This window comes from Paramormyrops kingsleyae, chromosome 24 (assembly GCF_048594095.1).
Source record: "Paramormyrops kingsleyae isolate MSU_618 chromosome 24, PKINGS_0.4, whole genome shotgun sequence".
Lineage (NCBI taxonomy): Eukaryota > Metazoa > Chordata > Actinopteri > Osteoglossiformes > Mormyridae > Paramormyrops > Paramormyrops kingsleyae.
In genome coordinates, this window is record NC_132820.1 from 4,634,100 (window position 1) to 4,660,922 (window position 26,823).

General features: G+C 48.5%; 2 protein-coding genes and 1 long non-coding RNA gene across 9 annotated transcripts; 1 reads left to right on the top strand and 2 right to left on the bottom strand.

The window, feature by feature from the left end:
* LOC111850269 (C-terminal-binding protein 1-like) lies at positions 1–12,155 on the bottom strand. Its single transcript, XM_072706797.1, has 10 exons — positions 12,021–12,155; positions 11,526–11,653; positions 7,069–7,223; positions 6,798–6,942; positions 6,493–6,699; positions 6,173–6,387; positions 5,948–6,078; positions 5,621–5,748; positions 3,181–3,307; positions 1–3,087 (listed from the first exon to the last, which is right to left on the bottom strand). Exons 2-10 carry the CDS (start codon positions 11,572–11,574, stop codon positions 2,901–2,903), a joined length of 1,344 nt encoding a protein of 447 aa, XP_072562898.1. The 5' UTR covers positions 11,575–11,653; positions 12,021–12,155; the 3' UTR covers positions 1–2,900.
* LOC111850288 (uncharacterized) lies at positions 12,153–14,248 on the top strand. The gene is made up of 2 exons (XR_002839764.2): positions 12,153–12,567; positions 14,087–14,248. It is a non-coding gene; the product is annotated as an uncharacterized lncRNA (long non-coding RNA).
* LOC111850248 (protein FAM53C-like) lies at positions 13,195–24,388 on the bottom strand. 7 transcript variants are annotated; one of them, XM_023823945.2, is made up of 7 exons: positions 24,279–24,388; positions 24,034–24,183; positions 21,697–21,785; positions 20,752–20,899; positions 19,347–19,404; positions 18,263–19,176; positions 13,195–14,496 (listed from the first exon to the last, which is right to left on the bottom strand). In XM_023823945.2, exons 4-7 carry the CDS (start codon positions 20,830–20,832, stop codon positions 14,194–14,196), a joined length of 1,356 nt encoding a protein of 451 aa, XP_023679713.2. In that variant the 5' UTR covers positions 20,833–20,899; positions 21,697–21,785; positions 24,034–24,183; positions 24,279–24,388; the 3' UTR covers positions 13,195–14,193. The 7 variants fall into 7 exon arrangements, with proteins under 7 accessions (XP_023679713.2, XP_023679732.2, XP_023679699.2 ...); XM_023823964.2 differs by lacking the exons at positions 24,034–24,183; positions 24,279–24,388 and adding exons at positions 21,888–21,933; positions 22,336–23,189; XM_023823931.2 differs by having other exon boundaries at positions 24,034–24,388.
* Between the last annotated feature and the right edge of the window lie 2,435 nt (positions 24,389–26,823).

Below are 26,823 nucleotides of genomic sequence, written 5' to 3' on the forward strand. Positions count from 1 at the left end.
TAAGATTTAAGCATTTATTAAAATATTTAACAGCAGAAATTACAATCACAAAACCGGAATTTCTAATAAAAATGCGAACAAAACCTTTAAAGCATAACAGAGGAACATTTTGCCAGAAATCAGTTTTTAAAAACAAGTTTTATTTAGACCCTGTTCACATGTTGTAAAAAACATTTCTAGATTTCAGTAAGTCTCACAACAAAATTATAAAATGCATATTATTTCCCAGTGAAGAATATTTCTATCGGTATAAATTTTATCAGTATACATGTCAGAGAGAGCCAGAGCAGTCATGCGAAACTGCACCAGTGGAAGGCACCCAAAAACAACCAGAAACCTCCTGTATTCCAAGACCCACAGGGGGGGTTTTGAGGTACGGACGGCGAGGGTGTGTGTGGTCCGGATCGCTAAACGGAGCGGGGGCTGGCTCGACAACAGCACTTCAAAACCCAACTGGAGATTAAACTCCTGTAAACCCGCCAAAATTAGGCCAGCTGCTCTTTATATCAAGCGACAGAAGGGTGATTCAAAATATAAATACCAATCTCCTCTGTATAATAATCGGGAAGCTCTGTAGCCCTTGCGGATGGGAAGGAGCGAGACACCAAGGATACCAAGTGTGGCATGCGGGCAAGGCTGCAATGCGACGCAGGACAGAGAGAGAGAGACTGCTTATACAAAGAAGCAGTAGAAATGTTTCAATACAACATGTTAAACACAGCACAGAATTTTGTAACGAACATTAAGAGCTCAAAAAAAACACATACGGTACCGGAAATAGATCAGCACCATCGATGGCGCCATTTCAAGATGTAGGTCTACAAAAACAAAAATGGAGTTCCGTGGGCGGTTAAGAATCAGAGTAGAAAACAAATTCATGTATTTGACAGGGCCACCGGGCGTCACACAACACGGAACTAATGACAACGCACAGGCGTAGTGGTAGTTTAATGTGACGACCAAAGTAGATCTGTATTTATCAAACAGCGATAGGCCCTGTTACTTCAGCTCGTGCCAAATGAAACGACACTACGCTACCATTAAAAAAAAGAATTTCATATTCCATCAAGGCGTTACATCCGAAATATTACCATGTCTTTATTTTTTAATTTATCAGTAAATTGCTTCAAACGTTAAAAGGGGAGCCAACGTAACAAGTATCTACAAAAAAAAAATAAAAATAAAACAAGATGTCACTGGCCTCAGCGTATGGTTCAGGAATCGCTACAGCCGTGACCGTTAGAGGGAGACGGCAAAGGGGTCGCCTTTTCCCACCACGACCAATCTGCGCTTCCTGTCGCGTGGAGCCCTTTCTCAAAAGAAAACACTGGCACCGCCCACAAACACAAAACCAGCGAGGAGGAATCGATAACAGACAACCACCACAAGAGGGCGCTTTATAAATCAGGTGAAATCAAAAACAATAATTAACGAAGGAAAACAAAGCTACTTAAGACCTGAGAGGAGCAGGTGAATTTTCTAAAACGTGCATAATGATTTGCTGTATTAAAAATTAACTGCAGTCAAATTTTGTCTTTTTTTGGATAATTATCAGCATAACAAGATACTGATTTCAAAGTCATCTTGTAAAGAACTCTGTAGCTTCTAAAAAACTGTACAAAGAGGAGAAGAATCTGAAAGTACATTCAACATCTGTTAATGAGGTACTGGGAAGGTCTTAGTCACAGGACAGCGTTCACAGTAGGAGTCGAGTTAATCACAGAGACTGCCCCCCCCCTTCGGCGAGCCTGTCAGCGCATGTTCAGCCACGGGCATCTCGCCACGACACCCACGCTGCCCAGACACATGCGGCTCTTTGGATAGGCCCGGCTGTCAGAGCCGCCGTGATAGCAGGGGTGCCACCGGCGAGCTCGCGGGGACGCCGGAGCACGCGGGACTGTCAGGTTCGAGATGCCCCATCACTACAGCCCGCAAGGCCGCATCACACAAGGGCATCACAGCAGGTCTCCGGCGCGACCGGCACACAGCACCGACTCGTCAAGCCGGCGCCGGAAACGGAGCCGCGGCCCACGCGGACAACCGGGCCGGACGATACCTACTGAACACGCTGAGCGTTAAGGAGCTGACAAGCCCGGCGCCGTCGGCAGTTGCGCCGGCTTAAGGGCAGGACAGTGAAGGGAACTGGAAGTGATATCCGCTTATATGCCTTAAAGGAGTCTGTTTATCGAGAGCGTGGCTATTCGTTTTCTGGGAGAGACCCGGCAAGACACAATCGTCATATTAAAAGGACAATGCTAAACTCATCTGAAACCAGTGGGGGGGGGGGGGGAGGGGGGGGGTCTGAAATGTAGGGGAGGAAAAATCCCAGAATTACATTGTAGCTCACTGGTGTCCACAAGAGAGCCCCGACTGTCCAACGTTGCAAATTACGAAATGTTAATCATACAAAGAAACAAGCAGTTACTGAACATCAAGCTCACTTAAAGGGATCTTTTTTTAAACAGTTTGAGAAGAAGAATTTCCTTTCTACTGGACTAACGAATGCTAGAGTTTAGCCTGAGAAACGACTGCAGAGTCCGACAGACACAGTGTGGTTAAGAACATCGGCTGGAGGAAATGTCTCGACATGGCCAAAAAAGGGAATAAAAAAAACACACAACACACACAACTAAATCCTTGAGAAAACTGTTATTGCTTATCACGGTGTTGGGGGGGGGGGAGGGGGGAGGGGGGTAGGAGGGAAAAAAGGGGCAGTAACAAAAAGGCAGAACGGATGGAGTGACCACAGAATGAAAGGGTGAGAGGAAGACCGGGGAGTGTGAAGGGGTGAAGCAGGGCAGCATGTCAGTGTCACTCAACCTGCGGAGGGGCGTGGCATAAGGGGGTGTGGCATATGGGGGCGGGGCATGAGGGGGCGGGGCACGGAATGTCACTGTCCGCTACTGGTCAGCCGACATGTCTCTCTCTGTCTCCGCCTTGGAGGGTTGCCCTGGCGATGGGGTGTGGGGGGGCCGGGTGATGGGGGCGATGCCGTGGGCTACGGGTAGCCCCCCCGAGACGATCCCCTCCCCTGTGGCTCCCGCCACCGGCAGGCCACCCGTCGTCACAGCGATGCCGGCCGGGAACCTATGGGAAATGGTACAGACACCTGTTATTGAATCCCTGCCACGGGCGTCGCTAAGCAACCCCGGCCCCCGCTGCGCCCCCACCCCCCCTCACCTGTAGGCGGCAGCAGCGCCTCCGTTCAGCTCCGTGTGCCCCCCCGCCGGGTCCATACCCATCCACTGGGAGGTGGCCATCAAGTACTCCTTATTCACACAGTTCTTCAGGCTGTCAGGGATGCGGCCTAGAGGGCAGTCATCAGTAAGGGGAGGCAGGGTCAAGGCAGGGTCTCGACCCCAGACAGCAGTCATCAGTAAGGGGAGGCAGGGTCAAGGCAGGGTCTCGACCCCAGACAGCAGTCATCAGTAAGGGGAGGCAGGGTCAAGGCAGGGTCTCGACCCCAGACAGCAGTCATCAGTAAGGGGAGGCAGGGTCAAGGCAGGGTCTCGACCCCAGACAGCAGTCATCAGTAAGGGGAGGCAGGGCCAAGGCAGGGTCTCGACCCCAGACAGCAGTCATCAGTAAGGGGAGGCAGGGTCAAGGCAGGGTCTCGACCCCAGACAGCAGTCATCAGTAAGGGGAGGCAGGGTCAAGGCAGGGTCTCGACCCCAGACAGCAGTCATCAGTAAGGGGAGGCAGGGCCAAGGCAGGGTCTCGACCCCAGACAGCAGTCATCAGTAAGGGGAGGCAGGGTCAAGGCAGGGTCTCGACCCCAGACAGCAGTCATCAGTAAGGGGAGGCAGGGTCAAGGCAGGGTCTCGACCCCAGACAGCAGTCATCAGTAAGGGGAGGCAGGGTCAAGGCAGGGTCTCGACCCCAGACAGCAGTCATCAGTAAGGGGAGGCAGGGTCAAGGCAGGGTCTCGACCCCAGACAGCAGTCATCAGTAAGGGGAGGCAGGGTCAAGGCAGGGTCTCGACCCCAGACAGCAGTCATCAGTAAGGGGAGGCAGGGTCAAGGCAGGGTCTCGACCCCAGACAGCAGTCATCAGTAAGGGGAGGCAGGGCCAAGGCAGGGTCTCGACCCCAGACAGCAGTCATCAGTAAGGGGAGGCAGGGTCAAGGCAGGGTCTCGACCCCAGACAGCAGTCATCAGTAAGGGGAGGCAGGGTCAAGGCAGGGTCTCGACCCCAGACAGCAGTCATCAGTAAGGGGAGGCAGGGCCAAGGCAGGGTCTCGACCCCAGACAGCAGTCATCAGTAAGGGGAGGCAGGGTCAAGGCAGGGTCTCGACCCCAGACAGCAGTCATCAGTAAGGGGAGGCAGGGTCAAGGCAGGGTCTCGACCCCAGACAGCAGTCATCAGTAAGGGGAGGCAGGGTCAAGGCAGGGTCTCGACCCCAGACAGCAGTCATCAGTAAGGGGAGGCAGGGTCAAGGCAGGGTCTCGACCCCAGACAGCAGTCATCAGTAAGGGGAGGCAGGGTCAAGGCAGGGTCTCGACCCCAGACAGCAGTCATCAGTAAGGAGAGGTCAGGGCGGGATATTGACCCCAGACAGCAGTCATCAGTAAGGGGAGGCAGGGTCAAGGCAGGGTCTCGACCCCAGACAGCAGTCATCAGTAAGGGGAGGCAGGGTCAAGGCAGGGTCTCGACCCCAGACAGCAGTCATCAGTAAGGGGAGGCAGGGTCAAGGCAGGGTCTCGACCCCAGACAGCAGTCATCAGTAAGGGGAGGCAGGGCCAAGGCAGGGTCTCGACCCCAGACAGCAGTCATCAGTAAGGGGAGGCAGGGTCAAGGCAGGGTCTCGACCCCAGACAGCAGTCATCAGTAAGGGGAGGCAGGGTCAAGGCAGGGTCTCGACCCCAGACAGCAGTCATCAGTAAGGGGAGGCAGGGTCAAGGCAGGGTCTCGACCCCAGACAGCAGTCATCAGTAAGGGGAGGCAGGGTCAAGGCAGGGTCTCGACCCCAGACAGCAGTCATCAGTAAGGGGAGGCAGGGTCAAGGCAGGGTCTCGACCCCAGACAGCAGTCATCAGTAAGGAGAGGTCAGGGCGGGATATTGACCCCAGACAGCAGTCATCAGTAAGGGGAGGACAGGGCAGGGTCAGTGTAGGGTCTCGACCCCAGACAGCAGTCATCAGTTTGGGGAGGTCAGGGCATGGTCAGAGTAGGGTCTCGACCCCAGACAGCAGTCATCAGTAAGGGGAGGTCAGGATGGGGTCAGGGTAGGGTCTCAATCCCTGACAGCATTCATCAGTAAGGGGAGGTCGGGGGGTCATGACCCCAGACAGCAGTCATCAGTAAGGAGATGTCAGGGCGGGGTCAGGGCGGGGTCTCGACCCCAGACAACAGTCATCAGTAACAATCCTAACCAAATAATGAATGAATTACAGCAACCTTGGGATTAAGAGCTCACCCTTTGGTGCTTATAAACAAGTTATTCAAGTCTCAGCCAGCTCAGAATCCCCGTGACTGTAATGCAGCCATAACTACAGCACGGCCACCATTTTAAACAGAGACATGCTACACGGGACGGGAGGCGCGACGCCGCGGACGGCTCCGTTCTGCCAGCCGTGACTCACCAGACGGTAAACATTAGATCCAGCCCCCGCCACGGTACCTGTGATGGCACGCCGAACCTCCCTGCCCGCCTCTTCCCGGGCTTCCACCGACGCCTGCTCACTGTACCAGGACGTGTGCGGGGTACAGATCAGGTTAGGGGCGTCCTTCAGGGGGCCCTGGGCGAAGCTGGGGGGCGCAGGAAGCCATCACAGTACTGCATGTAAACACACCCTGTACAATACTAATCCAACAACCTACTGGATCCACTATAAATGGAATGCGAAGGTTCTGTAGAAGCATTAGTGCATGCAGCTCGTTAGCACAAGGTCAGAAACCCTCTACGTGTCCCCCCCCCCCATCAAGATCGTGATGAGCAAAAGCAGACCTGAAAGGTTCGGTCTCGTGGACGTCGAGAGCGGCTCCTCGTATCCGGCCCTCCTTCAGGGCCTGGGCCAGAGCTTTCTCGTCCACCAGCCCCCCCCGCGCCGTGTTCACCAGGAAGGCGCCCTGTCGCATCTGCACGCGGAAAGGAGCGACGGGTTAGGTTCGCCCCCTGGTGGCGGGTAACGGGGGTGGCGGGTAACGGGGCCGGCGGCTCAGTGCCGCGCACCTGCTTGATGGTGAAGTCGTTGATCAGGTGGTGGTTGTGCTCGTTGAGGCTGCAGTGCAGCGACACGCAGTCCGAGTGCATGAGCAGGTCCTGCAGCGTGGCCACGCGCTGGAGCCCCAGCGAGCGCTCAACGCCGTCCGGCAGGTACGGGTCGTAGAAGATGACGTTGAAGCCGAACGCCTTGGTGCGCAGCGCCACCGCCTGGCCAACACGCCCTGCGGGAGGACAAGGAGACTTCACACAAAGCTTCCACCATCTTGGACCTGTCTGTTAGCACTCTGATATCCCCACCTCTACACCTACACCTCCGGCTCCCTCACCCAGGCCGATAATTCCCAGCGTCTCTCCCCGGATGCGGGCGGCCCCGCCGGCCACCTCCCGAATTTGCTCCACGCCGGAGGCTCGCGTTCCCTCGCGGAGAGCCTGGTGTATCCAGGTGACACGCCGATACAGGTTGAGGATGAAACAGAGCGTGCTGTCTGCGGTCTCCTCGATGGACGAGGACGGCACGTTGCACACCGCGATGCCTGGCCGCCCCGGGGAGGGAATCAGAGACAGATGAGCGGTTTGGAGGCTTGCGGGGGTGGCGGGATCGCCCTAAGGGATGCAGCCCTGGGGCGCTCACCGAGCTCTGCGGCGGCCTTGATGTCCACGTTGTCAAAGCCGCTACCGATGCGGACGATCACGCGCAGCCCCTTGAACTTCTCCAGGTCGTCCCGGGACAGCGTGATGGTGTGGTACATGAGGGCAGCCACAGCCTCGTTCAGCACCTGCAAGGAGGGCGCCGGGCGCGTCAGAGAGGCACGGCAGCCATTCGATTGGCAAGACGGGGCGAGAGAGCAGATAAGCGAGCGTGTATGGGGGGCGTCAGAGGTCGCGAGGAGGACGGCAGCCACCTTCTCGTGGATTTCCTGGGTGGACTGGGCGTCGCAGAAGGCGACGGTAGCCACGTCCTTCAGGACTGGCATCTCCACAGTGCAGTCGCGCCCATCCAGCAGCGCCACCAGGGGGCGGGGGTGCATCGGCCCGTTCAAGATTGGCGGGCGGATGCCTGGAAGGGACAAACGGAAAGGCCAGTTTCAGAGGCAATGCTCTTAAAAATTCTCTAACAGTGACTTCTCAAATCCAGAGTAGCTCTCACTTCATCATGAAGTTCACAAGCTGCCAGACACCCTCCTTCCTCATTCTTAGAAAAACCCTTTTTTAAAAAAAAGACACAAAACACTCAACCCTGGTGCTCAAACACACAGATGCTGGTGTGAAAATGCTGGAAATAGACGCGCCCTGTAAACTTCTCAGAAGGAAGCCAGGACTGCATACACAGGCTGACACACACAACAGTTAATGGACGGTTACTTTAGTCTGGAAAACAACAAGTTTTATATTTAGGACAATTAGACGAAAAATATGCTTTTCTCGGTTGTAAGTATAGAATATATACAAGTCAAACCAATCCCAAACACAAAAACCAAATAAATATTTCAGCACATCAGACTTCCTGCGATTAAAAGAAAGCTATGCAACACAGACAACATTGTGCTCCTAGAGGTACATGCTTAAACAAAACCTACAGGTACGATTGTACACTCATTCACTACGTTATTTTAATATCAATGACAGCGTTAAAAAAACAGGTAGCTAATTAACATAGACTTGATGATAATGGTGCCCACCACAGCTACATAATGTCAGACGTCTTACAGCCTCGATGAAGCCATAATTCTGAAAAGGAATTTCTCTCAGATACAGAAGATGGAGAGCTGCTGACCTTCTGCACCCTCATTCAACGCTATGGTTCGCGCCACAAGGCTTCGTGCTCGCAGCCCTGGTGGAGATCAGCGCTGCCTGGCCGCGGCCCGACCCTTCGGCGGGTCCCTCTGCCCTCGGCATGCTGGAAACGCTTCAGCACGTGCACAGCCGGAGCGCAAACCCGGCAGCTAATCACTTACGGGTAATGGCCCTGCTGCTTGACAAAGTCTCCCATAAAGAAAACATGCAGAATTCCACGGTAAGTCACTGAACAGCGATCGGGTGACAGTACCACCCCCGGACACCGGAGGCAGAATTCCAGTCAAGCTGTTATAATTTAACATGATGATTGATCCGCTTCAAACTCAAGGCTTAACCGTCTCTCTCTCACACATGCACGTACACACACGCACGCATACACACATGTGCACACCACTGGCTCTACAAATATATGCTGAGGGAGTTACAGGTCACTGTAGTGTTTCATTCAGCACGATCCAACATGACTGAAAACGGGGGCATCAGAACACAGACCGTGAGTGAAGACTAGGAAGATGGCAACCGCGAAAGGCCAATAGTGGATATTCAGGGCAGAGGACCCAGTGGGGGTGTTCCACGCACGTCAGCGACAACAGCGCACACGCGTTCAGAGTACACGGGGACGTGGCGGACACAGATAAAACTGACGGCACTCTGGCCTCCAGCAAGACACGGGGGGGGGGGAGGTGGGAATGAGATGAAAAGATTAGGGACAAAAAAAGAGGAGGGACTATTCTTTCCTGTTGAAGAAGGCAAGTGAGCTCAGGGAGTTTAGCGAGGCGCCTAAAGAAAACCATCCATCCACAAACGTCACACGGGTTTACCGCTCATATCCCATAGTAAATAAGAATCTTTCATGTTGTGTGTGGTTAGGTGCTTCCTGTTTCTAGGGAATAAAGAAACACACACACACACACACAAACACACACACACACACACACACACAAAAGGACAACACTGATGGCTGGGAGGACACAGACCCAGATATACAGGCCTCTCACGTGTCATTCTACTGGTGGTGGTGGTGGTGGTGGTGGTGGGGGGGGGGGGTTGGGGGACTTCAGCCGGCCACGACATCGTCCATTCAACGCTTGCACGTTCTCCTCGGCCACATGGCACCGGGGTGGTGGGGGTTGGGGGGCGGGGTCATACACAATGCCACGACATGCCGCTCCTAATCTCTCTCACGTACACACCACAATTACCATGGCAGCTTCAAGGGCACTATTTAAGGAGGGGAGAAAAAAAAATTATAAATGCCCAAAAAAGGTATGCAGCCCCCGTCGGAATCCTATCCTTCACAAAGACAATAGAAAAGGGCTTTCGGAGCTCTAACCTTGCACGCTGTGCTGCACTAGGATGCCACCGTTTACCACTCCAATTACACTTACAGTCAAGGGTGTGCTCGTCTAGAACGGCTCGGGCCGTCACGCACTCCCTCCCCCCACCCTGTGCATCCAATCGGGCACGGCCTCTATTCATCGCCAGCCAACCAGCGCTAACCTCATTACCATACCGAGGCGGAGCTGCAGGCAGCTCAGCTTCTCTCTTATTTTAAAGGAGCCAACTTACAAATATCCACATTTCTGCATGTGGCAGCGTCTTATCAAAGCCACTGCATTGTTTTTTTTTTCCTCCCCCAGCAGATATTTCTCAGTGACTTGAGGGGCATTTAAGGAAATAAGCATTACTCCGCTCGCTTCTGTCTAGGGGACAGGTAAAGTGTGCAATTAATCACACCAGACAATGAGGCCTGTTTCCCCACAATCACAAAAGCTGACAGATCCTCAGCTCCCCTCCCGGAGTTTTGACCCAGCTCGGACGTAACGGCACGCTGAAACCTCGGACCGGAAACCGTGAGCTGGATCTGTGCTAATAAGATTTGCAGCAACACAAAAGTGTTTCCATGCAACCCAGAGACAGAGATGTATTCTCCCAGGCAGCACATTTTAAAGATAAACAAAGAATAAACAATCGCTCAGGAGGAGGGCCTGCCTATAATTCACATGCTATAAAACCTGCCACATTTATAAACTACATTTTTACCTGACATACTTCAAATTAAGGCTTTTCCTCAGCTCACTGACCGACAGAGTAATACCGACTGCTGGCTATCTATTGTTTTTTTGACTATTCTGAAAAGGGTAGATTGCGGCTATAATACCCTGCATTTCTGTTCGTTTTTCCTGCGGTGGCTGTGACTACCACCAGTAGCTGAGCCTGTGTCTCTTCTTGGTCTGAAGATGCACCTTGAGCTCAGAAATTAGCCTCAGCACAGAAGCAATAGAGGGAACAGACTCCCTTTGTGTGTGTCCTACACCATAGGACCTGTGTTGTCTATAGATATTGTTTGTTGTCCCACCGCCACCCCCAAACAAAGTGTGTCTTAATGATCATACTTTTATTTTTATCTTGACTTGAAAAGTTACCGTAAATTAGCAGCAGGTTCTACACATAAAATAGAATAAAATAGAGAAATAAAATACTCCTAATTTATAAACCTTCACATTTGTTGAAATGTTTTAAAACACTAGATGCTACATATGCTATCAGACAGACATTATTTACAGTTACAACAAGTCAATGTTCACAGTTTTTAAAAACAAACTACCCAGAAAACAAAATACACCAAATTACACAAACAAAAGTAAGGATTAGAACAGACAACTGCACCGAAATGTTTTCTGTAATACAAGTAAACATTTACATTACATGCCAAGTGCTCATGTAATGTAGCGATTTCCCAATTCCTTACCTCCAGGCAAGAAAACATTCAGTAATTTTATGTCCACATCTGAACTGTCAGAGGACACGTCTTTTGGCACAAATTCCTCATCTCACAAAAAGACTCAGGTCAGTGTCACCTTTAAATGACCAATTATTCTATCCTATACTAAAACTTCATACAAATTACAGAAAGTGAAAGTGACAATTGTTCTTCCTGTAATCTATTTTACAAAGACTTAACACAAGAACTAGGAGACAAATCGCCACAATAAGATTAAAAAATATATAAATGCCTCACAGTAACTGCAACATCACCTACAATACTGCTCCAAATTAAACAAAATCTTTTACTCAATGAAAATAAAGCTGGTATTCTTGCAAGTAACAAGATTGCATTTAGTATGATAAGCTTTTTTTTTTGTTTTTTAAACCAAAACTAAATGTTTCATGGCAATAATTCGTACACCCCCATTACACAACCTGCCACCTATGTTTTCTGTTTTTTGGGGCGAAAGGCTAATTTACACTGTCCTGTTCCACTCCATTTTCTACGTCCTTCCCTTCAAGCAGACCTGTCACAGACTGTGAAAGCCGTTCTCCAGATGGCTAGAAGATGCTCCTTCACATGTTCACAATACAACTCATGTCAGGCCGACCTTTAAATTGCAATTCACACATAGTGCCTAACAGACTCTTCACGATCACAGGATTGCTTGATTGCCCTCAAGGGCAAATCCCATAGATTCCACCATCTAATACGTCTTTTTTACCAATTCATGCGCTGAGGTGTGTCTCCAGCTGCCCACGGACCAAAGCAATCTTCGGGAACGATACTGACCTTCACAGATGCGATCCAGTCTCTGCCTCTTGACTTTATGCTTATCCATAAGGGCCACAGACCGGCGGTCTCCACCCGATCCGCCACAGCGCCGACCACTATGAAACCCTTCAGTACGTACCACCTCTCTGGGAAAGACAGAAGCGGGGGGGGGGGGGGGGAAGAGGTTTCATAGATCCGGAGAGACCCCTCCACGATCACGATGACACTGTCTTTCACTCTGCCTAATGCACGCCACGCTTAATGATAGGAACATGCCCCCAAACACGAAAGCCTCCGGGACATAATCTGAAAAGCACGCTGACGTGTTATAACGCCTCGGTAAGGGCGCAAGGGTGCCGGCCGAATTCGGAGGTGCTAGGGCAGCTTCGGGGTCTAACTTCGGCCAGCTGTAATGCACAGCCGGCAGGGAAAGAAACAGCCACCGCTCAGCCGGGTGAACTAACCGGTCAGCGGGTCAGAGAGCCGTACTCCGTTACAGCAACATACGCTCACCTCGTCAGCGGGGTCCAGCGGCTCCCAGGCGGGACACGGCGCTTTCGACGCCTCGGACAGGAGTGCGAATGCGTGTACGGGTAGAGCTGCTGCCGAGGTCCGGCGGAGCCGCCGCCGCGCTGGCCGTGGCGCAAAGCCCCGCAGCTAAAGCTAAGGCTAACGCTAGCCTGGAGTGCCCAGCCTCCGCCCCCGACTCTCGCCGATAAACTACGAGGAAACTGGGCCTGGCCCGGCGCTTTCGGCACACGGCGTAGGCGCTTCGCTCGGATACGCAAAGCTTGGCGGCCTCCGGGAGGGTTAACCGTGAGGAGCTCGGCAGCCTTCACTCTCTTTTGACGGCCATGAGAAGAGGAAAAGGGGGGGAGGAAAAAGAGGAAACCGTTGGTTGGGCGGCGGTCGAGGAGTGTGTCTGGCGGAGAAGGAGAGGAGCTCCCGCGAGGCGCCAGAGCCCAAGACGGGACGGCGCCCCCGTGCGTAGGCCCAGGTACTGCAGGCGGGACCCAGACACCGGGTCATGCACCGTGCTGCCCAGCGGACATATACGATGGTAAGAACCCGCAAATCAGCGTTTCGTTGGGGTGACCATACGTCGTCTATTCTGGGAATCTAAAATGCCCGCAATATCTAGGATTTCGCTTTGTTTCATGTTGACATTTGCTTTCTACGGTCATCATACTTTCTGCGTGCCTATTTGCGCTGCTTTGACGCCCCTTGCGTCCTGCTCAGGTGACCGCTTTTTTTGGCAAGGTAAAACACGGTCGACCTGGCTTCATGCTCTATAGCGAACCGAACACCCTTTCATGCATTACTAATTTCATTTAGGTTATTTGATCTCCGATTATGAATTCAGTACACCCCTACGAGACTGCAAGGATTTCAAACTGAAATCAAATGTTACAAACGTGCTGCTGATACGTACATTATGACCAAAATAATACGGGAAACAGATAAAAGGCCCGTATGTAAAAAGGCGTGAACAGATGAGAGTTAGAAATGAGTGTCATGCTCGTGCATATTTCCGTTAATTTGACTGAGTACACAGGAGTCTTACATTCCTTCTCATATAGTTTGATACATGTGGAGAGGAATTCACCCAGAAAAGCATTTAAAGAAACAAACATATGAATGAAACCAAGCACAGCGTAATCACCAACGAGAAAAATGAAACAGGGCATTCTCTTTCATTGTAAAATAATCTTCAATAAACTTTATTTGTACACAAACTGCAATTCTGTAACACATAAAAAAAAAATCCAAAAAGACACCAACGTCTCAGTCCTCCTAGCTGGCACCTTGACAAATAAAATAAATAAAAATAAAAACAATGGTATTAATCAAACAATCACTGTACAACACAACAGTACTTTGTGCCCTCGGAATACAACGGCAGCTCTTTCAGTTCCTTAAACCTTTCAAATACAGTGCATTATCCATATCGGTTTTTTATCCCAGCGAAAAAATGAGGTCATACAGATTAAGAAAACAGCAGAAAATATCAAATAACCCATAGAACACCTACAAGTTCCAATTTGTAATACTGTGAAAACAAATCTGGTGTTTTCTTAAGGCTTATGCAGACTCCCAAGAGATATTAACAGCGGGTAAAAAGAACTGCAGAAATGGAAGTGTGCAATGTGGTACAGACATCTCTTTATATTCACAACTGGAAACAAAAAAGATATCCAGTATAAAAAAAGTAAAAGTCGTTGCTACAAAAAGAAAAGAAAGCTCCAAATCACACAATTAGGAGAAAGTGATGACGGATAGACGGAAGGAAACCGTGAACGACTTTGCTGCACCAGCCAGGACAGTCTACTGCCATGTTCCTCTCTGTCAGTTCACGGTGGGATAGTGGAGGACATTATACCCATAATACATGGCGTAGGAACCTCTCGAATTTCCAGCGCTCCAATTAGTTAGCATTGCAGCACCTGACCCCGGGTCACGGAATGGATTCCTTTGGAGGAACAGCGAATGGGGCGATCTGCATTCATTCTTCTCAGTAATGTCACTTATCTTTTTTTTGTTTTTTTTTGTTTTTTGACCCTGCTTGTGTCCGCCTGAAGGGCAGCTGAGTTCCTGAGAGCCCTTCCAACGTGGAGGAAGCGGACCGAGGCAAAGGAAGCAGAGCTTCGGATGCTGGCGATGGAGAATGGACATCCCACGAACCATATTAATTCTCCTCAATGAGGGTTAAGTCCAGGTCCGTACAGTCCCTCTCAAAAACACTTTGCTGCCCCCCTTCATTGCTACCTTTAGCTTCCTCCTCCTCCTCCTCCTCCTCTTCTTCCTCGCCCTCTTCTCCCTCCCCCTCCTCCTCGCTCTCGCTCAGTGGCCCGATGCTCGATCGCCCCAGCCCCTCGGCTGGGGAGAACGACCCGCGGAAGTCCCTCCAAAATGGCTCCGTGCCCCCATAGTCCTCGCCGTAGCCAAGCCTGCCCTGTTCCATGAGGCTCAGCGGGTCGCTACTCCGAGTCTGCAGAGGGATTCAGAAAAAAAAAGATGAGACTGCGCTTATAATGCAGCTAAAATTAAATACAATCTTTCATGTAGTGTAATTATAACAGGTATGTAATCAACAACTGGAAAGGCCATTATGTGTCCGGTTACACCAGGGTTTCTCTGGTAAAGCGAGAGTCCTGTAGCGTGAGACAGTTGCGTGCAGCATACTTATAAACAGAGTGATCTAGAAAAAAAACACAGGAAATGCTGGTGACATTTCTGCCCGCTATGCTGCTTTGCATGCACAGATGTGGCAGTGACGCGATGACTCTACGGTTAAAAAGCTGCCACCGAAATCGAGGTCAGATTGGGTGGCTCCGCCCAACATCGCGACAGTTGGTCAGATTTGGTGGCTCCGCCCAACATCGCGACAATTGGTCAGATCGGGTGGCTCCGGCCAACATCGCGACAACGCGAGACGATTATGACGTATAATAGTTATACAAAGAATAAGTTCATGACATCATGTCTGCTTGTCACGATCCATCTTAGACTTATGGGTCATTACAAAAACCGACCTAAAAGCCGTAAGCAGTTAAAGTCTACATATTGGTCCTTAAAACAAGTCTTACAGATTATTTCCTATATTTAGGTTTACTAAACTGGACTTAATCTCAATTAATCAATCCTTCGTTTTTAGTCCAAAACCTATTACAAAATATATCATAAAATAATGATCATAATGTATCATTTCATAGTTATTATACCACATATATTCATCAAACACACTAACATGGGTGGAATCTTACAAATCACAAAACAATTTTAGTCAAGCCTAATGTTGTTCCAGTAGGCAGGCAGGAGGGAGACACCTGCAGGACAGATGCCACCCCAGCAGGGGGCGCCAGATCCAATAAAAATCTAACACCAGGCCCAAAACCAAAAAAACCTTATCCATTCACACACTACGACCTTTTCAATGAAGTGTTACGAGCGAGACCAAACCGAAAGGTATCTTTAGGAAAGCAACAGTACAGGAGGCTGAAAGAATAAGGAAGAATTTTCCTTCTCCCAAGACATTAAGAATTAGAGCAGCTACATGCAAACATGTAAAATGTTTGTCAGTATGATGCCAGAACTGAAGCAGGGATGCTGGCCTATCTGCCACTATCTGGCAGCTGGCTGCTGTCACATAGGGGTCTGGGCAGGAATCCAGTCACAAGGTGGCAGGACAGATTCGAACCCGAGTCATGAATGGGACAGCAGTGGAGGATTAATTGGCACAATTTTTGGAAATGGGGTAGAGACTGTAGCTCATGGGAGTTTTACTTACGCAAAGATGTTCAGAGGGCAGAAGGACAAATGATTAGTACAGAGAGATAATTAATCAGATTGTAGAGGAGGTGGGGCCAACTAATCACGTCTTGGTCCTGCCTCCTCTAGTTGTTTGGGCCCGCCTCCTCTTCAGTCTAATTGGTTCTCTCTGAAACAATCGTTTTTCCTTCTGCCCTGAGAACATCTTTGTGCAAGTAAAATGCCCACGAGCAAGACTGTACCTCTCCCCAGACCTCAATGCTTGAGTTTTCATCGTCCCATTAAAGGCAGGTGGACACCAGCACTCCGGGATCGGGGTCTCCTGCCCTTGCTTTAGCGTGAAATTCAGTGAACACTCACAAGATAAACAGCCAAATTTTCACTGGGAAAATTGATTTAAAAACATTTAGGGAGCCAGAATGCAATATGGAAAGTACTGAAAATGTATAGATAATGATTCCTATACAGTAAAACCAGCTTTCAAAAACTTCAATGGGTCAATCTCCAGGCTACAGTCATCCATTAAGTAAATGGCTAAAGCAGTACTCCAGTATCACTACTGACTGTGGAGCGTGACCTTCAATTTTAAAACTTGGTCCCCATTATGCATTCTTGCTTCCCCTATTGCATGTTAACTCACTTACAATAAGACTGCATCAGAGTGAGTATTAGAGTGGAGGGAGATGGGTCACATGGCAGAGCAGGGCAAGGGGAAGCCATCTTTATTTAAGAGCCAACATCATGTTAGAGCACACGAAAGCTGCTGATGGTAATGCTGTACGGCACTGAAGCACTCTGGGAAATGCAGTTTTTTCATTACAAGTATCAAAACCAACGACTGAATTACATCAAAACAGCTCTACGTGAACTTCTGAGATTCACAGACCATGGTGGTTAGTCGGGTTTGTCCTGTACACTTCAGAACGGTACCAGAACCTAATTGACATCCTGTGCAAACCCAGATGCAGAATCACATCTTTCCACACAATCTTCATCTGCTCTTGTGCGTGACCTCGCTCGGCGCATCACAATGACAGTATCTGTTAAATTATATCTGTAAATTATATGCTTGATCGAAATCGGCAGTGATCTGGAGCCCGATGAAGGGACCCATTCTGGGATAGGATGGCAGTGTGGAGCAGCACACGCACGGTCTTACGTTACAGATAAGTGGAAGGACACCGCCATGCACAAAGTGGTCACATGACCACGCCAACAAGCTGAATTTCACATAAACAGAGCTGAGGGCTCAGACTGGGCCCAAAGCCCACCACTGCCATTCATACTCTGTTCCACTGTGCCTGCATCGGCAGCAAGAGCTCAAACGGGTTTCTGTGCCATGAATCCGCAGTGCCATATCTGGAGTGTAAAACCATGTGTACAGCAGGCTAAAGTCTGCTCACACTCCTCTGTCGTAGGAATTAGTGGGAGAACATTTTAAAATTAATCCAAGGAAGCACTTTTTTTACACAGCGTGTAGTTAGAGTTTGGAATAGTCTTCCTGCTAGTGTAGCGGAAGCTAAAACCCTGGGGTCCTTTAAATCAGAGCTAGATAAGATTTTAACAACTCTGAGCTATTAGTTAAGTTCTCCCCAAACGAGCTTGATGGGCCGAATGGCCTCCTCTCGTTTGTAAATTTCTTATGTTCTGATATGTATTTTATCTACCATTCAACATGCAGCGATATTAGCATTTTGGGCCCAGTACCATTATTAATGAATTAATTCATTCATTCATCTCTATGATTTTGTCCAATACTAGGTTGCAGGGTATTATGGATACAATGAGCCTATCACGTGACACACCCCTACAGACCATTTGGTAACTCCACCTTGTGGACTTGTTGGACTGAGGGGGGGGGACTGGAATACACCCCATGATGTCACAAAGACAGCATGCAAACTCCACACACATGGAGACTCGAACCCTGGGCTCCACAGGTGTGATACGACACTGCTAGCCACTGCACCACCGTGCGCCCACTACTGAATTTATCAAGGCTGCAATGGTCTGACATCAGGCACACTTTCCAGGGGGGATGAAGACCTGGGAGGTGTTTCACAAAGCAGGATTACTTAGTTAGCGTGGTTAACTTAAGCTAGAAGTCATGATCGTCCAATAAGTTTTGGTAAGGAGCATTCCTATTGGACAACCATGACTGAGAAATCCTGGGGGGTGTTTCAGAAAGTAGCATTTCTTGCTTACTCGGGTAACTTGTTGGATTTAAGGTCGCCTGGGCTGAATGAACTTTATTTTCATTCCCTTACATTTAGCTCAGACTACCTTAAATCTGACAAGTTATCTGGCTAAGCAAGGAGGCCTGCTTTGTGGAACACCCCTCCTGGCCACTGGGAAAGAGCAGTGCAACCTGGGAGTTTATGATAACTTCCCCAACGGGCTCTGTAATAAGTGCTAAAGGCTAACGGCTAACAGCTAATGGCTAACGGCTAGTGGTCCCCCAGCGGCTGGTGTCCGTGGGCGCTAACCTGTGTCATCTTGCTGAAGTCGAGCTCGGGCCGGGCGCAGGGCCTCGTCTCCGGGTCGCGGCGGCGCTTCAGGCCCGGCTTGCGCAGGAGCAGATCGCAGGGCTGCGAGTGGCATCGCGGGTGCTGCGGCGGCGTGGCGCGGCGCAGCGAGCAGGGCGTGCTGCAGGCGGACGAGGGCGACGGGGGCACGGCCGAGGGGCGGGCGGCGGCGGCGGCAGAAGCGGCGCGGGGCGGGGCCGGGCCCGGCGGCAGGAAGTGGGCGGCGGCCTCCAGGATGTGCACCGGTGAGAGAGAGAAGCGGCGCTGGGCGGCCGGTGGCGCCGAGAGGGCGGAGGGCGAGGAGGAGCAGGAGTATGGCGGGGCGAAGAAGCAGCAGCAGCTGCTGCTGCCCCCGGTGGCGACGGCGGTGGTGGCAGAGGCGTCGGCGGGATCCCAGGGGAAACCCCAAGGAAGTGGGGAGTCGGGGCTCAGTGCCAGGCTGTAGAAGGTGGGGCTGGAGGAGGAGTGCAGAGCCGGCTTGGGCGACGCCCGCAGGGGACACGCCCCCCCTGCACACTCCCCGCTCTGGCAGCGCCTCTTTACCGGCGTCCAGATCTTAGAGGCGCTGGGCCTCCAGGTGAGGCGGCACTGGGCCAGGTCCTCGGGCACCGACAGCGAGCGGCAGTGCCGCTTGGAGGGAGGCGGGGGGGCAGGCGGAACCGGGGGCGGCGGGGGGACCGGAGGCGGGGCCGGAGCTCCGGCCAGGGGTGGGCCGCTTGCCGGGGGGCTGGGGACCACAAGCTGCCGGGAGCCATCCCTCTCGGGGAGGGAGGCCGCTGGAGGGCCCAGGGGAACCGGGTTAGGGGGGAAACTGGAGCTGAGCGCCCCCTGCAGGCCAGGCTTGGGAGGAGGGCACAGCTGCCAATAGCTGCTTTCTGTGGGGGGAGTAAGAACAGGCACGACTAAAAGGGTTAATGCAAAAAGTGAAAAATAGGACATAAAGAAATGGCTAAATGATACAACACAAACAGGAAGTTAGCCTCCCAGTGGTTCTCATGCTCCCAGTGATGCTCACCGACCCTGAGGGACCCACCCCACTGCTCACCTGGCATCAATCCATATGTGGAACGGCAAATTCCTGGGCTGTCGGGGTCCACTGTACACTGGAAGACAGACACAGTCACTGGACGGGAGACGGAGGACACAGAGCAGGACAGGCAGAAGCGGAACAGGATTACTGGGGTGCAGGAGGCAAGCAGAGAAAAAGCAGAGTGTGTCCATCCAGGGACGTTTCCAGCATGCTGGACTGGGGGGGGGGGGGACTACAGTTCAAACTGTCAGAAGTCTTGGGGGGGGGGGTCCCTTCTAAAGGCTGATTTATGCTTCTGCATCAAATTGACGCTGTGAAGGCGGTATAACCATGGACCCTACACCTAACCTGACACCCCCCAGGAATAAACTAAAGCAGACGGCAAGAACTGTGATTGGTCCGCTTGGCAGCATTCATTTTTTTTTATGGGACTGAAGAAAATACTTCCCAGGAGTACTTATACTGTTGATTGAAAGCGAACTGGTATTTATATCCAGCATTAAATTCCCCACCCTGGGCATCAGAGCAATGGGTCTACAAAACACTCAGGATGCCAACACCGATTTAACTTACCTCCATTAAGTTTATTCACTTTTTTTGAGGCTAAAAAAAGTGAGAAGTAGTATTTATAAGGGAAAATGCATAAAGAGCGACTTCGTAGCAGCCTGACATTTTTCCAAAATTGTCTACAGGAAGTTTGTAGCAGCACAATAGCCAGGACTTGATAAATGGATACTTTGTTACGAGGTAAATGTTTGTTTTTTTCTGTTTCAATTGTGTGATTCAGCAATTGTATAAATCGCAGGGTGGGAAGACAATAAGTGCCACATCCGAAACTATGTGTCACGTAGCGTTTTAGCAGAGTAATCGCTGTGCGACACAGATACAGCAGCGCACAGGTAGCAATGCCCATAACGGCGTGGGCCACTTGCATAGGTCACGGCGTATGCTCGACCTCAGCCTTTAGTTTCTGAAGGAGAGCTGGTACTGAATCATATTTTCCCTTGTGATGGGTCCTAGGACCATTATATAAAATCATCTGATCTGGCCTGTCGCTGTTGGATGGGCAGACAATCCGCAGTCACACCCCTGCATCCATTCACCCATCCATAGTCACGGGGGACCTGAACACAGGCAGCACGGGGCACAAGGCTGGGGGGGGGGGGCACCTTGGACGGGATGCCAGCCCATCGCAGGGCACATAGGTGCTCACACACGCAATCGCACACTGCGGACAATTCAGGGGAGCTTTGCACTGCAGGAGAAAACTCAGATCTCGCAGGGAGGTCGTTAAACCTGCACACCGTCATTCGGTGTCACCCCACAAAGGAGATGAGGTCATCACATCACGCGGTCGATTCAAAAAGGCCGAAGACGTTAAGCGTCAGACACTGGTGGACACTCAAGCGGACAGACTCACCAGATCAGGAGAGAAAGCTGCGCGGCGCGTTTGGCTGTCCAGACTAGGGCTCTTGATGTGCTTGGTTACGAATGTTACCATGGCAAGGTGCTACGGAGCTGGGATAGGAAGGCGACCGGAGAACCCATCCGTCTGTACACCTCAGCGTCTGTACGGGAGAGAACGCACCGTTACCATCGCCGGGACACCAACAGCGGCGTGCTCACATCACAGCCATTACCCCACCTGTGGGAGGGGGGGGGAAAACTCATTCATACAACTGTTAATGACTCTGGAGCCAATATGACCTCAGAGTCAAATTTTAGAGCCTGGATTTTGGCTGGTTATCAGGCTGCATCACTGCAATTTCACAGCATTAATTTTGTCGTCGTAGACACACCCCTAATCATCCCACAATTGTCTAGGTGGTTTTTTTTTTTTAAATCTTCCACCCGTTTGATGCTGCTTCATAGCTTATCACGTCTCCATATTATACATAAAGAAGACTAGAAAGTCCGTTTTAAATCGACAACCACTCAAAAGTTGGCAGCCGACATTCACCTTACTGATGCTCCACTGATTCTCTCATGTGCCTAATGGAAGAATTAATGTTACTACAGCCTTCTAGGTTGTTAATTTAGGAAACAGCCCACTTAATAGACCAAACGGAAGGTGGAGGACTAGTTATATTTGAATTCAAAGGAAGAATAATAACAATTATTATTATTATAATTATAATGCTATTATTGCAGAATTCTCAGTGCTTCATTTGTAAACTCAGATGCTGGAAAACATAAAGACCATGATGACATCATACACACAAATCAATCTTTAACAGCGTTATTGCGCTGTTATTCATTTAAACACGCAACAATGTAATATTTTCTATCGACACCTGTTAGTTACATTAAACGTTTCATCTGCGTTGCACTTTTCTCAATCCTTCTCATTAGCATTATCACCCACAAGCGCCGCTCCTCGCTGTATCTGCTTGTTCTTCCGTCAGATGTTCTGGTTCATTTCTGCGCTGCTCGGTTTCTTGGTTTCTGATGACTCTGTTGATTTACCAAAAAAATTAAAATAAATCAAAATATTACTCCTATTTTCAACATTTTCTTTCAGTTGTTTTGCTATAACGACCTGGCATGTAGCCTCACCTTTTTCCTGCATTTTGTGGTGCGATTTTTCAGTCAGATAAGTCAGCTAAGTAAAACAGAGGCCTACTAATTTAGTCGGATGTCAAAAAAAATGATACAACATAATAGATTTAATACATACACACACAGACTACATTGAGCCAGAGGTCCGATAGATTTGGCACAAATTAAGTATTGAGTATTTAAAGATGTTTCATCCATAATTATTTAATTAGTCTAACACAATTGCATAAATAACAATGCAATAATAAATAATACATAATTTTATCGTCTTATGATTTACTTTCTCAAAAACACTAAAATAACTGATGCTTGAGGAAAAAGTATTTAAAAAGATATCGATTTCTGCTCACAATTTAAGGTTTAAAACTGTATCCTGCACGTAACTGAATCCCAAGTAAAAAGTGCATGTTGTTTATAAACATAACATTTCAACAGATTCGCTCACCCAAGGAAGAGAAAAGCACAAGCCCAAACGTGCAGATAGCAGCCTATGTAGTGTAGCAGAGCATAGTGATTGCCCTTCATCACTTTACACATTGCCTGTGGTTCTGAACAAAAATCTACTGTCTTACAAAAATACAGAACTCTTAAATTAAATGTCTTCCAGAAATCGATAGTTGTAGCACCCTCATACTATCTGGAGTAATCTGCAACCATTTCTTCATTCCACAAAATATTCAGAACTTCTCTAAAGATAATTGGCCTATTTCCTCCATTCATTCATTCATTCATTCATTCATTCTGAGAATGCTACAATGGAAAAGCTGCAGGCCAGGAGCCCAGAAAAGACAATGGCATTTGTGTATGTTATTAATGTCTCAGGCCGGGGTGTTTCCATACAGATCTACAGGTGGGTGGAAGATGCATTACAGGATGACAGAACGAAAGCAAAGCTAATGCCCCCTTCTCATATGAAGCACCCCCCGAATTAACATCCCAGATACAAATTTTCATCTGGAACATAAAATAACCATCTATGGGGAAATACAGTGCTGATATAGAGGGAAATAAAAACAAATGCCCAGTAATAATAATAATAATAATAACAACAACAACAGTGAGTGAATGAAATGAATGCATGAATTTACTACTACTACTACTACTATTATTATCATTATTATTATCATTATTATTATTATTATTAACCATCTGGCCGAACTATACATTTGGAAGCCTGCCCCTGATACGCCGTATTAACACGGACAACCCAACCTTAAATTTGCACATTCCCTACATTGACATGGACGTACAAAGCTGCACATCGCCATGCCAAGCGGACAAAGCCAGGTAAACCGTGGCCATCTCACCGGGCACCTGTCACCTCCGCCTGACGCCTCGACACGTGACCTGGCGTCGGCACGCGCCCGCACCGCGCCGGAGCTCGGGTCGGCGTGAATGAACGTAGTCCCCTCGGCGGGTTGCCTTGGCAACGACACCTGGCAGAATGGGCTGAACCGAGGGGCTGAAGGAGGGATGGCTGCACACGCACAGCCCCGATGTCACAAAAACCCACAGCGAGGCACGGTGCCTGTAAGCAGCGGAGCAGCCGTCGCCATATTCCCGCGTTAAGCGCTGGCGGAATGAGTTTGCCGTACTGGCAGGATAAATATGGCTCGCTTGTCGTTGCTGGGTGTTTGTGTCAATAACGGGGCGCTATTTTTAGATGCTCGCTGTATTAGCGGGGCTGATGGCTGCTCGCTGCCACGAGCCCGTTCAAAACAGAAATGACATTAAATATGCATTTAAAAATGAAACCATTCAGTCGTTAATTTAATATTGATATAAAACAATTATGCGCCTAAAATGGACCAAATCATACACCATAAACGTAAACATGCAATAAATATAAAACAAGCATATGGCTAGCCAGACGCTAGCTATTACCAATTTAAAGGCCATTGATATAAATTCGCGATCTCTAAATTCATGTTCTATTTGCACACTTGGAGCGCCAGCTAGTACCCCAAAAAAACGTGACAAAATCGCAACATTTCAAAATGGCTTCAGTTAAATGCCTGGCTGGTTAGCTCGTGAGGGTTTTGCATCAATGCAGCCCTCGATACATGCAAAGGATTAACAACCGCGTTGACCAGGCTGAAATGCATAGTACGCTTTTTGTATCGTCCGCTCGCGCAATATTTACCTTGTCAGCCTCCTTTGCAAAGAGGAGCACCACGAAGCTACGTCCTCGGGCCTTAGACTAACCTTTAATGTTGCTAGTAAGGTAGCAGGTTAGCAGGGGATAAACCATCCGGGAAGCGCAACTGCAATATACGGGTTTCCAGCGTTTCCACTTTAAGACATAACGAGACAATTGTGATTCATTATCAAGCCACGCAAACGAATTACAAAAGGAAAAACGCATTAATCAAATATTTTGATTTGTACCGCTTGAAGGTATATATATTTAATCCATCTGGGTGACTGTGGTAGATGCGCTCTGCCCGTAAAAATTCATTCGTTCGCCCGACGTCTGAAATTCATAAACACATCGTAGGTGTTCCTGGAGGAGGGTGGGGAATATACATTATAATACATTATTGCAATTAAATAATCAGAGGATAATGATACATTTATTTTTATTCTCGTCGTATTCTTAATTTATATTTATTAATTTGAAAATATGTTTGATATTACAAGGATAATTCCCGCACTGGGAAATTAAAAAAAAAAATCATAAGGGCTAGCTGTTTGGATGATGGGTAGTGTAGTTTACAGAGAAACCGTAGCGAAAAGTAGCAGCAATTTATTGTGGAAATTATTAATGAGTCCCTCGTGGTTTTATTACTATTTTAATGATGATAATGGAAAGGTTATGGAAGCCAACAAAAGAACGCTTTCCTGAGCACAGTCCTAAATGAACACAGGGTGGCAGGGTCGACCTACTGTTTCGGATATAGAATTATATTGGAGTGTGAAATAACGGTTAACATTTCTTAATTTAAAAGGTCATACATATTTCCAGTTGTTCCCAATCATATTCGTATTAGAACTACCCTTGTAATCTGTCTCATGTAATCAGGGGTAATGCATTTAAATGCCGGAGCTTTGTACTCCGGTTGTTTTAAATTTCAACAATTTCTTCTATATTAATCCAGATGACACCGGATGGCCCAAAAAAGAAAAATAAATACAGAAGTCTATTGGGATTTTTTTTTTATTATTTTCTATTCCAACGACAAGTTTCATAGCATAGGCTACAGATAATTCGGGGATTTCCTCATATCCTTTGAATTCCGTTCGAGACACTTAATCTGACGTTAACAAGAGTTGCGTGTCTGTGTGGGTAGCACGGATTTTTCCATCCAAAACAAGAACAAAATACAGCAAGTTCGAATGCAAAACGTCAACCACGGACAATATCATATGTGTTATGACAGTTAGGCTACATGTGTTATGAGAAATTTAGATTCCTGTATTGTCTTACAATCTATCACGTGTTTATTGTTTGGTTCTTCGTAACCCAGTAAAATAATAAACGCACAATCAGCAGATGTTTTACGGAAAAAGTGGTGCGACCGTTAGACAAAATCTACCTGAGGCGATCATGCATCCATGTTACATCTACCTATTCTGCATATAGTCACAGAGGTACCAGTGTCCTGAATCCTATCACAGACAACAATGGACTCAAAGCAGGGCAATCTGAAATAGGGTGACCAGATAATTCCTGTCAAGGGGGACACTTTTAGCCAGGGCAGGATTTGTAAACTACAATTTCAATCAAAAGGACTTGAATTTCATTTAAGCACTGAGTTCTTGCTGCGTGCTGATTGGTCAGTCTCCTATAATCATGCATGTGTCACTAATATTAATGTGAAACAGCTGGATGCGTCTTTCATTCAAGGAAACAAACCAGACAAAGCAGAAGAAGAGCTGAACTATTTAGCCAAACACAGGAGCCTTTCGGTTTTAAGGTAGTTTGTAAAAAAAAAAAAATGTCCATGACGACATAGATTATCTGATCACCCTAATCTGAAAGGAATGTCAAAATTCATTGCTGGGCGCGCGCGCACACACACGCAGACACACACACGCACAGACTGCAGGTAGGCTAATGAATTACGGTTGTATTTCATAAAGGGTGAAATCGTAGTGCTGTAGGAAGCATTTTAACAGAACAACACAACTCCGGGGTTTCCTTCACCTGCTATGGGCTGCGGGTGTGAAATTACCAGATATTCACATTATTCATGTAGGTTTCCACACTCACATTCAAAAAAATAGGCGCTAAGGTGGTGCATCTAAACAGCTCATACTTTCTATTTGTATGTAGAACATGTGTTTTATACTTCCTGGGGTCGACTACGATCCTCACTGCATCCCCGCATTTGACGAGCAACTATATGCACCACGAAAGAATATGTAGATTACTTTGAACATTCCAGGACATATTTAGCAAGATACCACAGAAATCTTAATAAGGTGCTGCTGAATGAATAGCCATGTTAGAAAACCAACCTATAAAAGGCGGTGATGACAGAAACCCACACGTAGTGGGCTTATTGTGTACCCATCGCGACTGTACGATCTAACCAATCAGTTATTGATGAGTCAACCAATAGGAAAAAGGCTAAATCAGCTGACTGTGCACAATAATCACATCCTCTGTGAGTTTCAGACTCATTTCTTTCACCACTTTTTAGCAAGTCCTATATATCACCTGCATTTTTATGCACCTGTATTACACAAACACATTAATATCTTTTCCGTATATCATTTAAATACGCAATTCATTCGTTTTTATCTTTCACTTGTAGCCAGTAAAATATGGAAAATAAGTAAAATAAACGAGGTTTTAGGATTATTGTAGTTTTCTACCACACCTCGCTACAAAAATAGCGTAGAAATATATGTGCAGATTAGCACTGGTGCGCTAGCAATGCACTAGCAGTAACTCATGGCACTGTCACTTTAATTTTATATAAAGTTA

Bases quoted from the DNA above. Each gene is read 5' to 3' on its own strand.
- LOC111850269 (XM_072706797.1), bottom strand. From the start codon at position 11,574: ATGGATAAGCATAAAGTCAAGAGGCAGAGACTGGATCGCATCTGTGAA. The intron at 6,943-7,068 runs GTGGCTGCCGTC...CCCTCCTTGCAG, and splicing joins CCCAGGAAATCCACGAGAAG to GTGCTGAACGAGGCTGTGGC. The intron at 6,388-6,492 runs GTGAGGGAGCCG...GTCCTCCCGCAG, and splicing joins GCTGGGAATTATCGGCCTGG to GGCGTGTTGGCCAGGCGGTG.
- LOC111850248 (XM_023823945.2), bottom strand. From the start codon at position 20,832: ATGGTAACATTCGTAACCAAGCACATCAAGAGCCCTAGTCTGGACAGC. The intron at 19,177-19,346 runs GTGAGCAGTGGG...CTCCCCCCACAG, and splicing joins CACATATGGATTGATGCCAG to AAAGCAGCTATTGGCAGCTG. The intron at 14,497-18,262 runs GTTAGCGCCCAC...ATCCCTCTGCAG, and splicing joins ACTTCAGCAAGATGACACAG to ACTCGGAGTAGCGACCCGCT.